The following is a 12617-nucleotide window of genomic DNA, read 5'->3' as shown; positions in this document are numbered from 1 at the left end:
CAAGCACCTGAGGAACCCGCGCGACATCGTGTCTGACGTGTTGAAATGCAACCGGCCTAGTTACTGACACGTACTTGCTTGGACACAAACGTGTTGAAAAGCAAGAATAGCCATACATTTTTTTCTTTTTCTTTAAAATATATATATATATATATATATATATAAAAAAAAAGAGCTTCCACCATCCTCTTTCCACCCTAAACCACTTTACACACACGCGTCATGTCCACCTTAAAATGGAAATGAAACCAAGAATTAAACTTACCTTATACAGAAGAGAGCTTTGGATGCCGAGATAAATAGCCACAAGCCACGTGTCTCAAATCTATCCGAGGATATGACACGGCAAGATAAATACGATAGCCACGTGATCGCATTACATAAATATAGCCTTTATAGATAGATATGCATTCGCGGAAACATCGCAGCAACAGAGAGAGTGCCTGATGGCATGTTGTTATTCTCTCTCTCTCTCTCTCTCTCTCTCTCTCTCTCTCTATATATATATATATATATATATCGATATCCTTTGTTGATCGGTTGACAGAGTTACTTCGTCTCCAAGGCAAAGGTCGCAATACCAGCGTTATCAAGACAAACAGAGCAAGCACTGCAAAACGCTACAACAAAGAAACAAATATCATATATAGAGCTTAGAACTCGAGCTTCAACCGAGGCTTTTTGAACGAGTCCCCAGTCTGAGAGATGGCTGACGGGTGAGTCATGGCCCGTTTCCTTTTTTGGGTTATTACGATGTTAGGAGGCTTCTTCTTCATCATGAGTTTTAGTAGCACCCATTTTTTTTCTACGTTTCTAGACAACTCCCGATCTCTGTTTCTTGAACGTACTTGTCTGCTTTAATTCTTATATGTGGTTGATTTTCTTATGTATTTATTGTACTATGGATATGGTGTTCCCATTATTCCATATCTAGTCCTCCATCCTTGCTGGGTCTTTTTGCTTTTACGTATGGTGGATGGGACTAGAGGAGTCTCTAGGAACGATGAGAGTGGATAAATATCGAGTGCAGTCCAGGTTTGTTAAGGGTGGGTGCTTCTGAGTTACTGCAGCAACTTGTTGAGATGGATGTTGCGGGGTTTAATGAATTGGAGTTAATTTTTTTTTACCCCATAACTCAATAGATGGTGGTTCTGTGAGTTCATACTAGGATTTTAAGGCTTATATGAGTAATCTTTTGGATTTAGATTTAAATTTAGAGATGAGTTGAGATGATTTGTAAATAGTAGAATAAAATATTATTAGAATATTAATTTTAATATTATTATTATTATTTTGAGATTGAAAAAATTAAATTGTTTAGTATATTTTGTGTGTCAATTTAGAAAAGTTACAATGATAAAGATGAGTTGAGGTGAGTTTGACTAAGAGTAACACAAAATAGGGCTTTTTTCTCTTGCTTACTCCTTTTTATTTGTTTCTTATTTTATCACTGTGATGTTTGGTGCATGAAATAATCATTCCTTTTCCCTTTGAATTAGTTTTGTTATTTATGCTAACACAACTGTTATTAGACTACTTTATTACTATTCATAAATACTTCATTACTATTCATAGATGATTTGAGATACTCTTATGATCCAAACGGAGCCCCGATCAGTTTACCAAAACTTGATCTTTTTGAGAAAATAATTGTGCCTTCTAGTTAATCTTTCCCCGTTTGCTTTGATGTAATTGAGTAATCAAGTAACTGAAATTTTCATTTTGGATTATTCATTCTATCAACGTCTACTTGATAACTAGTCCTTAGTATGGCCTTTTTTTTTATTTTTAATTACAGATTATGCACTTAAAAGTAATTATAGGTTAATAGGATCCAATCTTTAAGCTTCATGTAGAACTATTTCTCTATCTCGTTTTGTTGGGGGAGTAGGGATGTCTAAATCAGCTTTGCACTTGTTACTTGCTGACTTGACATGGCTAATTAACGGATCTTTCTGGTCTATGATTGCAGGCAAAGAAGATCGCGGAAGAGACGCACTGAGTGTGATTCGATTGAGGAGACTCTAGCAAAGTGGAAGAAATTAAACGATGAACTTGATGCTGGAAAAGATGGAGTAGATGTGATACGTAAGGTTCCAGCCAAGGGCTCGAGAAAGGGGTGCATGCGAGGAAAAGGTGGTCCTGAAAACACACACTTTAAGTATAGAGGTGTAAGGCAGAGGACTTGGGGCAAGTGGGTTGCTGAAATCCGGCAACCACTTAATGGGACTTATGTACCATCGAGAAGGGGAAGTCGGCTTTGGCTTGGCACTTTTGACACTGCTGTTCAAGCAGCTCTTGCTTATGATGAAGCTGCAAGGGCTATGTATGGTCCTTTGTCGCGCCTTAACTTCCCCGAGCAAATTGCTGAATCAGTGTTTTCAGATACATCTAAAACCTCTCCGACAGAGTTTGAAGCATCATTGGATAATTCTGAGGTTGGTGAAGTTAAGGAATCAATGATTAATCAACTGTCCACTGTAAGCAGGCTCAATTACTCTGAAGTTGCTGATGAGGAATCAAATGAACAACAAGGCTGTTCTAAGGTTTGCGTGTTTGAGGAACCAATGAAGCTGAATCCAAAACGTTATCAGTATTGTGTATTCCACAATGTGGAGGAGAAACCTGATTTCTCTAAGGACTATTTTCCTCAGAAGGTGCAGAAGCTAGATGCTCACTTACCTAGTAGCAGCAGCTCGAATCGTATGCGGGTGCTACATCTGAAGGAGAAACTAGATTGCTCTAAGGACTATTTCCCTCACCAATTGCAGAATCTCGATGCTGACTTGCCTGGCAGCTCGAATCAAATCCAGGAGCTACATTTAAAGGAGAAACCTGATTGTTCTGAGGACTATTTTCCTCACCAGCTGCAGAGTCCAGATGCTTACTTGCCTGGCAACTCAAATCATATGCGGGAGTTACATTTGGATGCGGATGGAAGCTGTGATTTTGGCTTATTGGAACAGTGTGGACGGTCGTATTTAAAAGGGAGTGTGAATCTGGATAGCTTGAGGCCGGATTATGATTTTTGCTTAGTAGAAGAGAAAAAATTCCTTGATTCAATGTACTCTGACTTGGAAATGCTTTTATGATAGATCTTTGCCAATAATTTTGTTCATGTTTTGGAGGACTAGGACCAGCAGCAGCAGCAGTAGTTTCCATTTTCATATTCCTAAATAACATAGGAGTTCGATCTTGACGTTTTGATGTGGTTTGGAGATGGAGTTGGATGTTTTTTGCAAATTGAAATGTTCTCTCTCAGAGTCTTTGCATCTATTTAGGTAGGGTTAGTCGCACCCTTTACTCATATGTACATCCTTTTTCTTCTTTCCATTAGGTAGACAGACTGTATTATTGATGGAAAGTTTGAGCTGTATCAGAAATTAACCCATTCTTCTTTCCATTGGGAGGTACTTGAGGAAACTTGATTGTTAATTTCCTCCTTTAAACATTAAATCAAGGTGTTTTTTTTTAATTTTTATATGGCATTTTGTTCTGGTCATTTAAAGTTGTACCGTGCCATTTTGTTCAAGGAATCTAACATTTTATATGGCATCCTACATCCACATTCTGATAAATGCGATGCATAAAAATTTATATTTATATTTGGAAATACTAGTAATATAATATGATTCCCGGCCAGAGCTGATGGCCTGTAGTCTGGTTCTCCAAATAGAAAATCTGGGTTCGAACCACCCACTCTTCTATAAAAAATTTATATAATACGATTCTCGGAATAAAAACTCTCATATCTGACTTATTTCTAGACATCCTGCAAGAACTCTCAAACCAGGTGGTTGATTTTTTAGGCGGAAATGCTTAGAACTCGTCAGCTCAGCTTGCTGGGTATTACATACTGATGAAAATATTATTTGAAAAAGCATTCTTACAGCATGCTTAAATGTCCAAACTTCCCCAAGAGAGAGAAATAGAACACCATACCATCACAGCAAGAGGACTTTCGGAATTGTAATTAGAAATAGGTACAAAAACTTTTATCAAATGATGAGTCATTGTTAGTTCATTATCACAAGGGCATTTACACATGAGGACAGCCTTTACCACAATCCAGCCCCTATTATACAAGCCCCATAATTATGAGCCCTACATTAAATGAGTCTTTCAGATATTAAGAAACTTAATCCTTCTAAGATCTTTCCAAAAACCTGAAAATTTCTTTTACAATGGGTTACAAATAAATATTCCTAAATTACTGCACAAACCTTAATTATCGGAATATACATGTGTATACATATCTATGCATTTACCCACTTTGCAACTGACATGGTTGTAAAGAAAGAGCTAGAAGAATATACAACAAACTCTGATAAACATATGAACCTGATATTAGCCCAAAAGGAGAGAAAACTCGCCCTTCAAACCCTTGTTATGTTTAGCTACCTCCAATAATACATTGTACCTGCCTCCTCGTCAAACCAGCCATACTCGTATCCATTTAGTTGTTAGCAGCTGACAAAAATCCACTCTGATTAATGAATCCTTATAGCTTCAGAACTGTTTAATATCCTGACCCAAAACTCTTGTGATTTGAGCACTGGTAAAAGGTTGCTTGATCGACTTCAAAACCAGGATTTCTTTATAACAGCATAACGTTTTATGATCCTGATGGAACTCAAAAGTCGAAACCAGATGGCAGAAATTTTGGCACGCAGAACATGAATCATATCTCCGTTTCTTGTTTCAACTCTGACCAGACCATTTTCCATGGTCCACTTCTAGTGCCCAACCTGGGGGAATTTTATCGAAAGAGTTACAGGTATGGAAGAAAAGAGTTGTCCGATAATAACAGGTGGATATGAATATACCCAAATATAAATCATCTATTCTGAAATTCATGCTCAAAATGTAAACTTATTTTGAGAATGCCAAAGACCTTATGAGCTAACCAATCTGCTTGGAATTATCGTGATAAAGTAAGCAAGATACACCCCCTCCCACCTTTAAAAGAATAAATAAAAGGAAGGAAGAAGTAATTGTCAAACAGCACCATGTAACAGTTGATACCTGATTTGTCCATCAATTATAACAACTCAATGACTTGACATTGCCTTGTATAGTCATGAATCAGAAATTATATTACCTCCAAATTCCAGCTACAACACGCAAGGCCATGAAGAGAAACAAACCCATCCAGACTCCAGCAAGACCAAATACTGGAGCAGCCACAAGTAGGAAGATTGAGGAGATCAATCCAACAAGCACCTATTTATCACAAGGTTGCTAAGAAAGGAGAACATATCAAATAAGCAAATGTCATTACAATAGGAATAGGGATGTACCATAGAGTAGGCAGCATATCCAAAGTCTGAAACCCCATAGTAGAGCCCATCAAGAACAAATGCTAAAGCATTAATTGGCTGTGATCCAGCTACAAACTGCAGAAGAGCGACATGTTGGATATGCTCAACAGAACCATTTGTAACAAGAAATTACTAAATGAAATAATAATAATTCTTGTCCAATGTCATCAAGGTAAAAGAGGGATAAACCTAGGCTCCCTACCCTTTTTCGCATTTACTACAATTTAAAATAACCTATCTAAACTGGGAAGTGTCAAGAGCTGTCACCACACAGGTAAATTAAAATCTACAACATACTGTTTAAAGCTACGTACTGCATACCATCTTCACAGTCCATAACCTGGGCAAAAAAGGTCAAAATTTACAGTGGGTTTGATGGGTTCACACTCTAACTTAACTGGACCTGAAAAGACTAAATATGCTGCCCTTACTCCATAGCATATAACTCTGAAAGACCGCAACCCAAAGATCATTCTCAGCATCTACCCAAAACATATAAATGTGCTCAACTGGAAAAGATTTCAGATTTTATAGGTTCTTACCAGAATACCTGACCAGGCAATTTTCAGAACTTCCACATCTGTAGTGAACAAGCTAGAAAATGCCCCAAACCCAAGAAATAAAATGACAGCCAATACAATTCCTGTTCCTAAACCAATCTGCGTAAATTTAGAAGAAAAATAACAAGAAATTATTATGTCAGTTCTCATATTTGTTCTTTCGGGACAAAAAAAAAATCAAAGCAGTTCAGAACGGTAATCATAGAAGATTATTATAAACCTGAAGAACTCTGTAAATTACTTGACGTGCCTCTCCATAATTTCCTTGGGAGTAACCACTCGCAAGAAGAGCCTGTGAAGAATAATGTCATGTAAAGACGATGTAAAAAAGATGCAACTATTGCATCACTTAGTTGCAGCTTCTGTCTGCATTTGTGAATGCGTCCTCTGTGTATGTGCGAGTGCACATCTGTGCATCTTGATTTTATACTCTGCTTTTTTTGTAGGTGATTTTAGACTTTGTTTTTTAGATAATCTCTTGATTTTAGACTTTTCCTGAAGCTTCCCCAGACTAGCCAACAATTTGGTCTTCGGCAAATTTTTTTAAAATGGATTCTTGCACATAAATAAGCTCAAAGTGTTTCCTAATGGCATGAAGTTATGTTTTCAAATAAAAATTGGCAAGATTGGTGTGAACTTCTGGTGATATGTAGTAAGCAGAATGCACTCCCAAGGTTTTCGTCCATCGGAACTTCTGAAGTCAAACTCAGTATTCATTCATATATCTGATGTTCCAAAAATAGAAAAAGGTTTTACCAAAACTTCGTTTCTTTTGTTGGTCATGACTAGTAGGTGTCTAAGGCAGGCAATAAACCAATTAGGTACACCTCAAAAGCATCTCCAACGGTTGAGATGAGATTCTAATCATCCAGGGAACTTATGCATGTCACAAAGAAATAATTTGACAGAGATCCACAAAAGCTGCCAAGCAACTCCTGATATACTTGGTCAATTTTAAGGCACGCAACTTGATTATATCTGGGACATAGTGATAAGTCGATATGTAAGCTATACCTGACCAGCAAGTGCTAAAGCATCAGTCAGCAAAGACACTGCCAACCAAACCTGTGCACAAATCTGATAACCAGCCATAGGTATGGGACCCTCCCTAGCTGCCATGGATGTTGCCAATGTCATGGTTACAAGCACAGCTAGGGTCCTGCCAATAAGAAGCCCACCTGAAAAATGCAATAATCAGTACTAGTACACTCACTTGGTGTAGGATCTACTAATTAAAAAACTTAGCTGTATTTGATTTGATGATAAGTGATAAGCCATGAAAGGAAACTACAGTACATTCCATAAAATTTAAATTCCATACAAATGCATAAACTCATGACAGAACAATCTTTGATTATAACATTGATTCCGTTGAGAGAACAATATTGTGACTCAATCATAAATTCAACAAAAACACGACAAAGGCACATGCCTATATCAGTCAACAATTAAAAACAATAGCTCTCTTCTTTAGATTTTCCTATCATAAGGCTTAAACATTAAAGAGCAAAACAGTCCGACACCTATAAACCAGAAGTGAGCATACCGGATTTTAGATAGCTGGCAAGTCTTCTCTCATCAATATTTGGAGAAATAAGCGAAATCTCCCCACTCAATTTCCAGAGAAGAATAAAAGCAATCAAGTATCTGGGTGACATGAAAGAATCTGTTAGGAGAGAAAAGATTAAAGCAATATGCAACTCACAGAACATCAAGCATCATAAAGTTTACCACATTATGACGTACTCAGAAATCACAGTAGAAATCGCTGCACCACTGATGCCAAGACCAAAAAGAAAAATCAATATTGGATCCAATAGTGCATTAAGCAAGTTACCAGCACCTGATATTCAAGAGTCCATCATCATCATGTATACTACTAGCAATCCCTTCATGAAAAAGAGAAAATCTACTTGTCGAACCTTCTTTTATGTGACCACAGGGCAATCTCATTAATGCATGTGTGTATACGGTTTATGTATGATCCTAACTAGTTGAAATCAATAAATTGATTGGTTGGTCAAGTGCTACTGCTCAATCACAATTATTTTTTTTTATAAGTAGAAGCAATCTGTCACAACATATGTTCCAAAAGTTCTAGAAGTTTGTGATCCAATTATTTTTTTTTATAAGTAAATTGTATCAGAATTAATTATGCGAGAAATTCTGTTCAAAGCTCATTTTCATGAATGCAAAAAGAATATAAACTTGAATTTATGAGTTCACGTAAACATATATGCAAGCCAGAAGCCACAACTGCAGATGTAAATATGTTTGTTCACGTGCACACAGACCCACAGAGAGAGAGAGAGAGAGAGAGAGAAGACATGCTGCAACTTGCCAATGGCATAAAGTGGTGTCTTTGTGTCCATAAATCCACGAAAAGTGCCTTGTGCAGCAAGTGCAATTACAATTGGTGGAGCACCAAACGCCCTAAGGGTAAGAAACTGCTCAGCTGGCACTCGCATTGGTGAGTCCTACAACCGATCAAAGCACATTAACACTTTCCAAACAATATCTTCAGTATTATATTAAAAAGCATACAAGAAAAAGTCACATCACATACAAAAACTACCAAATATAGAAGGCACTAGACTAGAGGCTCCAATGAATAGGATTTACCATATTTAGGTATTCCAAGACAGGCTATGACAATTTCCCTGCTCATTTAGAAATTTCACTTGAAAGACTCAAATTTGTGGTTATTCTTTCACCTAGAGTTCATTGCAAAAACGTCCCACTGGTTCACATTGTTTCCTGATTTACTAAATCCATTCCTCACCCACTTTCATATTCATCATTAAATTTCTATAAAAAGTTTACATCTTTTACTCTAGATGTCCAAAAATTTTCTTCAAAGAAAAAAAATCTATACAACCTATCATGTCAAAGGAGAGACATTTGCATGAACAATTTCGTTACATGAACAGAACCATCAACATATATTTATTAAATTTAACAATGATTCTAAACATAATATAAATAGTTTGACAACAAATAAAGCAATGGTAATTAAATTCATTATTAAGTTAAGTCTACGTACGACAGGTATACCCATGATATTCATTAAGAAACCAGAGCCGAATGAAAGTGCAACAGTTTCAGCAAGACCAATGCTAGCAGCAAGTGCTAAAGAAGTTGATACTGAGGGAAGCAGTTTCTTGCCTTCGCGCTCACCCATGCCATCTTAATAACAACCAAAAAACGGAACACCCCAATAAGACTAAAAACAAAAGGACACAAAATAAAAATCCTAGAAACTCAAAATGAATATTGATATAATATGCTAGACTACATTTAACAATTACCCTTGTCAAATTGATTGGAATCTTCAGCCGCTTTATCAACCAAGGCCTGCTCTTCGGCGACAAAGGACGTTGTGACGTTGAGCAATGGCACATTAAACAATTTTGACACCAAATTGAAAACTGAAACCGATACCCCGACAGCGGCCAGTTCAGCAGATCCTACATGAGAAAGATAATGACAGGGAAAAGAAAAACTTCTTTTAGTGGTAGTCATCTAATAAGCAAGACGAAAACAGGCCATCATATATGATGCGTATAGGAAATATGAAACTGAAATTGCACACGTCCTAATAAGCAAGACATCCCAGAACACCGTCCCAAAACTGGATAAGATATGCAACATGCCAATACTTAAAAGTACTATTAACGAGTTCAAAGACTCCGATTGTCCCAAAAAATGACTCTCTTGGTTCCGAATTCACAATCATTCAAAGAGATGTCACATATACCACATCCACAAACTGATGCGAAACAAAAGTACCTAAATGGCCAACAAAGGCTGTATCAACCAACGACGCAAGCGGGTCAGCTGCCAAAGCCAACGCAGCAGGCAATGCAATCGACAATATCTCCACCCCGAGCCCATCAAACTTAATCACATCTCTGCAAAACCCCAAAATAAACTACCTCAAAATGAGACTCAGACCTTGGAATTGAAACCCAACGCTCAAAGCATTTCGAAATCGGGCGCACCTTAGACGAAGAAAAAGAGAAGAAAAGGAGTAAGGAATGGACGAGGTGGATGGAGGATTCGGGTCAACAGGATTACGCGAAGCTTCGGGTTTTGAGTCATCAAGGGGCGGAGTTTGAGTCTCTAGAGAGGGGCTGCCACTGTCAGCGTGCTTCTGAGTTGATGATTGGGGCACGGGTCGAAGACGGACGGAGCAAATTGGGTTTCGGATGAGCGTTGGGGATTTAGATGAAGAAAAGCAATTAGTCTTCAGCGAGCGTAGGCAAAGAAAATGGTGAAGCGAGAGAGCAGTCGCCATTGTGAGAGACGAAGAGAGGAAGGGAGGGGGACTGAAGAAAGCCCGGCAACCATATATTTTAGCAGTACTTTATCTACAGGACGTATTTACTTTACTTTATCATGTGTGTACATATTTGGAATGGGGAGTACATAAATATCATGAGATACACAATACAACCCCTTTACGTTACATGTACTATACAGTACTACGAGTCGACCCTCGCTCGGCCTGTCCAGCAAATCCGACAAGGTAAAGCTCGTACTATCTTTTTTGGAAAAAAAATATATATATATATTTATAATTATGGAGTAAGTAAATATTACATAATTTTTTTAAATGATATTTATAGAAAAAGAAATTAATTTTTTTAATAATAAATCTTATTTTTTTAAAAAAAATTGTATGATATTAAAATATTTTATAATTGTATGTAATATTATTTTTTGAAAAATTCGAATACGTCTGGTTTAAGGAACTTTTGAGAAATTTTTATAACTTTTTTTTATAATTTTGAGATGGGTTTGTTTTTGGATTTTGTGAAACTAGATCATAAAAAATTTATTACGTAAGCATTATTTTTAATTGGCATGATATGTTATGATAGAATGAAAATATCAAGAGTACTTACTAATTATTTTTTGTATTGAGATTTATGAAAGGGGATGGATTAAGATGAAAATGGTTGTCCCGGTATGAAGAGGATTCATGATCGCGGAAGCTTGGGGTGAGACGACGTGTGTTGATCCACTTATTTTCAGAATTCATACTGAGGACGTGCAAGGAATCGAGACGTGGAGTGGTGACCCCTATAAGCTTGAGCCCCCTTCACAGCTACGTCTATGCTCGACGATGGCTCCATACGGAATCAAAAGCCCGAGGGCCTTCGTGAAACTCTTTGAGTATGATCTTGTTAAGGCCATTTTGTTTTGATTTTTGTTATCTTGACTTTTGTCTGAAATTTAGGCAAATGATTGTATAAAAGTTAAATTTCGTTTTTAAATTAAAAGATGTTTAGATAATAGATTGACATTAATTTTTTTTTTAAGATTTGAAAAATTTTGTGGTTGTATGTCTAACCAATATGGGCAACCATCGTTTTCAAATTTTGTAGTTGTATGTTTCTCTTGTTATTTTTCAAATTTTGGTTTTTTTGAGTTTGTTTGGCTAATTCCCTTATGTTTTAATTTTTTTAATTTAAATACTTTTATTTCAATTTTTTTTAGCTTTCATATTTTTTATATAATTCTACTCTTTTGTTAGACGTGTGCCACTTCTTAATTTGTATCATGAGAATTGTTACAAATATAAAAAAATTACATAAAAGTAAACTCACAAATTGACGTGACTTTACGTCATCCGTTAGATCTACTTTATAATAAAAATAACTTTACAATCTGACATACTACATCAAGCCACATCAGTTTGTGAATTTACTTTTGTGTAATCTCATGGTGGCTAAAATATTTCTCTTGTATCATATAGCTTTGGGTGCCACATGTGACATGTCAAAACTCTACGTAGGGAAGAGATAGAAAAATAAAATATTTATTTTACATATAAATCTGTTGGCATTATGATAGTTTATATTAAAAAATTGTTAATTTGTTATTGTAGGAAACCATAAAATAGTTGGTTGTAATAAAAATTGTCAACTTTGATCGTCAAATATAAATAAACTTTAATCAATCCATATAATAATAAATTAGACATCACAACCTTAACCAACAAATTTTGTTTTCAGCTAATTTCAAGTTTATGCATCATATCAAAAACTGATGCCCCTTTTAGTCTTGTTTACTTTCACAATTCATCTCATCTAATCATTATAATTTTTTTAAATTCTCACATAAAATAAAATAAACAATTCAACTTTTTCAAATTTTAAAATAAAAATAATATTAAAAAAATATATTCTAATAATATTTTATTCAATTTTAAACTTTTATTCCAACTCATCTCATCTGCAAAAACAAACGAGATTATAATCACTCGATAAATATTTTTTATTGGTATTGATTTTGAGTGTTCAGGACAAATTTCAAATTAATCTCAGAGATGCATATACTTTTAGTAAGGAGTTTCACGACAATTTAAAGGAAAATACCTCAAATTTGTTGCTCCAAGAATGTGACTGCAAAATTTTGAACTTAGGAGCACTTCACCATCTTTAGGATCACTTGATAAAACGTTATTACAAAATCATGTTAGTACCTTTACAAAAGCAAGCCGTTAATGTAACGATTATTAAGCCACATTGGCTTTATAATTTTTTATATATGAATGTAGTTTTGATAATTCGAAGAGATATAGACAATATATGGACACTAATGGATTAAATTTTGCTTGTTACGCACGTAAATTTCAAGATCTGATAGTATATAATAATCCATATGCTATATTTTTCTTTGTTTGAATCTTATTACAAAGATGTTACAAAAAACCCAAATAATGGAGCTA

At 35.7% G+C, this 12617-nt stretch overlaps 2 protein-coding genes across 3 annotated transcripts; one reads left to right on the top strand and one right to left on the bottom strand.

The window, feature by feature from the left end:
• The first annotated feature begins 437 nt into the window (after positions 1-437).
• LOC108982292 (dehydration-responsive element-binding protein 2A-like) lies at positions 438-3131 on the top strand. Its single transcript, XM_018953618.2, has 2 exons — positions 438-716; positions 1973-3131. Exons 1-2 carry the CDS (start codon positions 706-708, stop codon positions 3090-3092), a joined length of 1131 nt encoding a protein of 376 aa, XP_018809163.1. The 5' UTR covers positions 438-705; the 3' UTR covers positions 3093-3131.
• Positions 3132-3981: 850 nt separating this feature from the next.
• Positions 3982-10265, bottom strand: LOC108982302 (protein DETOXIFICATION 44, chloroplastic). 2 transcript variants are annotated; one of them, XM_035688799.1, is made up of 13 exons: positions 9883-10265; positions 9671-9792; positions 9190-9348; positions 8925-9067; positions 8223-8358; positions 7628-7724; positions 7428-7528; positions 6896-7059; positions 6102-6173; positions 5864-5980; positions 5301-5396; positions 5102-5174; positions 3982-4748 (listed from the first exon to the last, which is right to left on the bottom strand). In XM_035688799.1, the coding sequence occupies exons 1-12, from the start codon at positions 10176-10178 to the stop codon at positions 5115-5117; spliced, it is 1563 nt and encodes a 520-aa protein (XP_035544692.1). In that variant the 5' UTR covers positions 10179-10265; the 3' UTR covers positions 3982-4748; positions 5102-5114. The 2 variants fall into 2 exon arrangements, with proteins under 2 accessions (XP_035544692.1, XP_018809177.1); XM_018953632.2 differs by having other exon boundaries at positions 3984-4748; positions 5102-5223; positions 9883-10263.
• Positions 10266-12617: the final 2352 nt, after the last annotated feature.

This window comes from Juglans regia, chromosome 3, assembly GCF_001411555.2.
Source record: "Juglans regia cultivar Chandler chromosome 3, Walnut 2.0, whole genome shotgun sequence".
Lineage (NCBI taxonomy): Eukaryota > Viridiplantae > Streptophyta > Magnoliopsida > Fagales > Juglandaceae > Juglans > Juglans regia.
Note: the sequence above shows the minus strand (reverse complement) of the source record. Positions and strands in the feature narration are given on the sequence as shown.

Bases quoted from the DNA above. Each gene is read 5' to 3' on its own strand.
- LOC108982302 (XM_018953632.2), bottom strand. From the start codon at position 10,178: ATGGCGACTGCTCTCTCGCTTCACCATTTTCTTTGCCTACGCTCGCTG. The intron at 9,068-9,189 runs GTAATTGTTAAA...GTTGTTATTAAG, and splicing joins TTCCAATCAATTTGACAAGG to ATGGCATGGGTGAGCGCGAA. The intron at 5,224-5,300 runs GTACATCCCTAT...TGTGATAAATAG, and splicing joins GATATGCTGCCTACTCTATG to GTGCTTGTTGGATTGATCTC.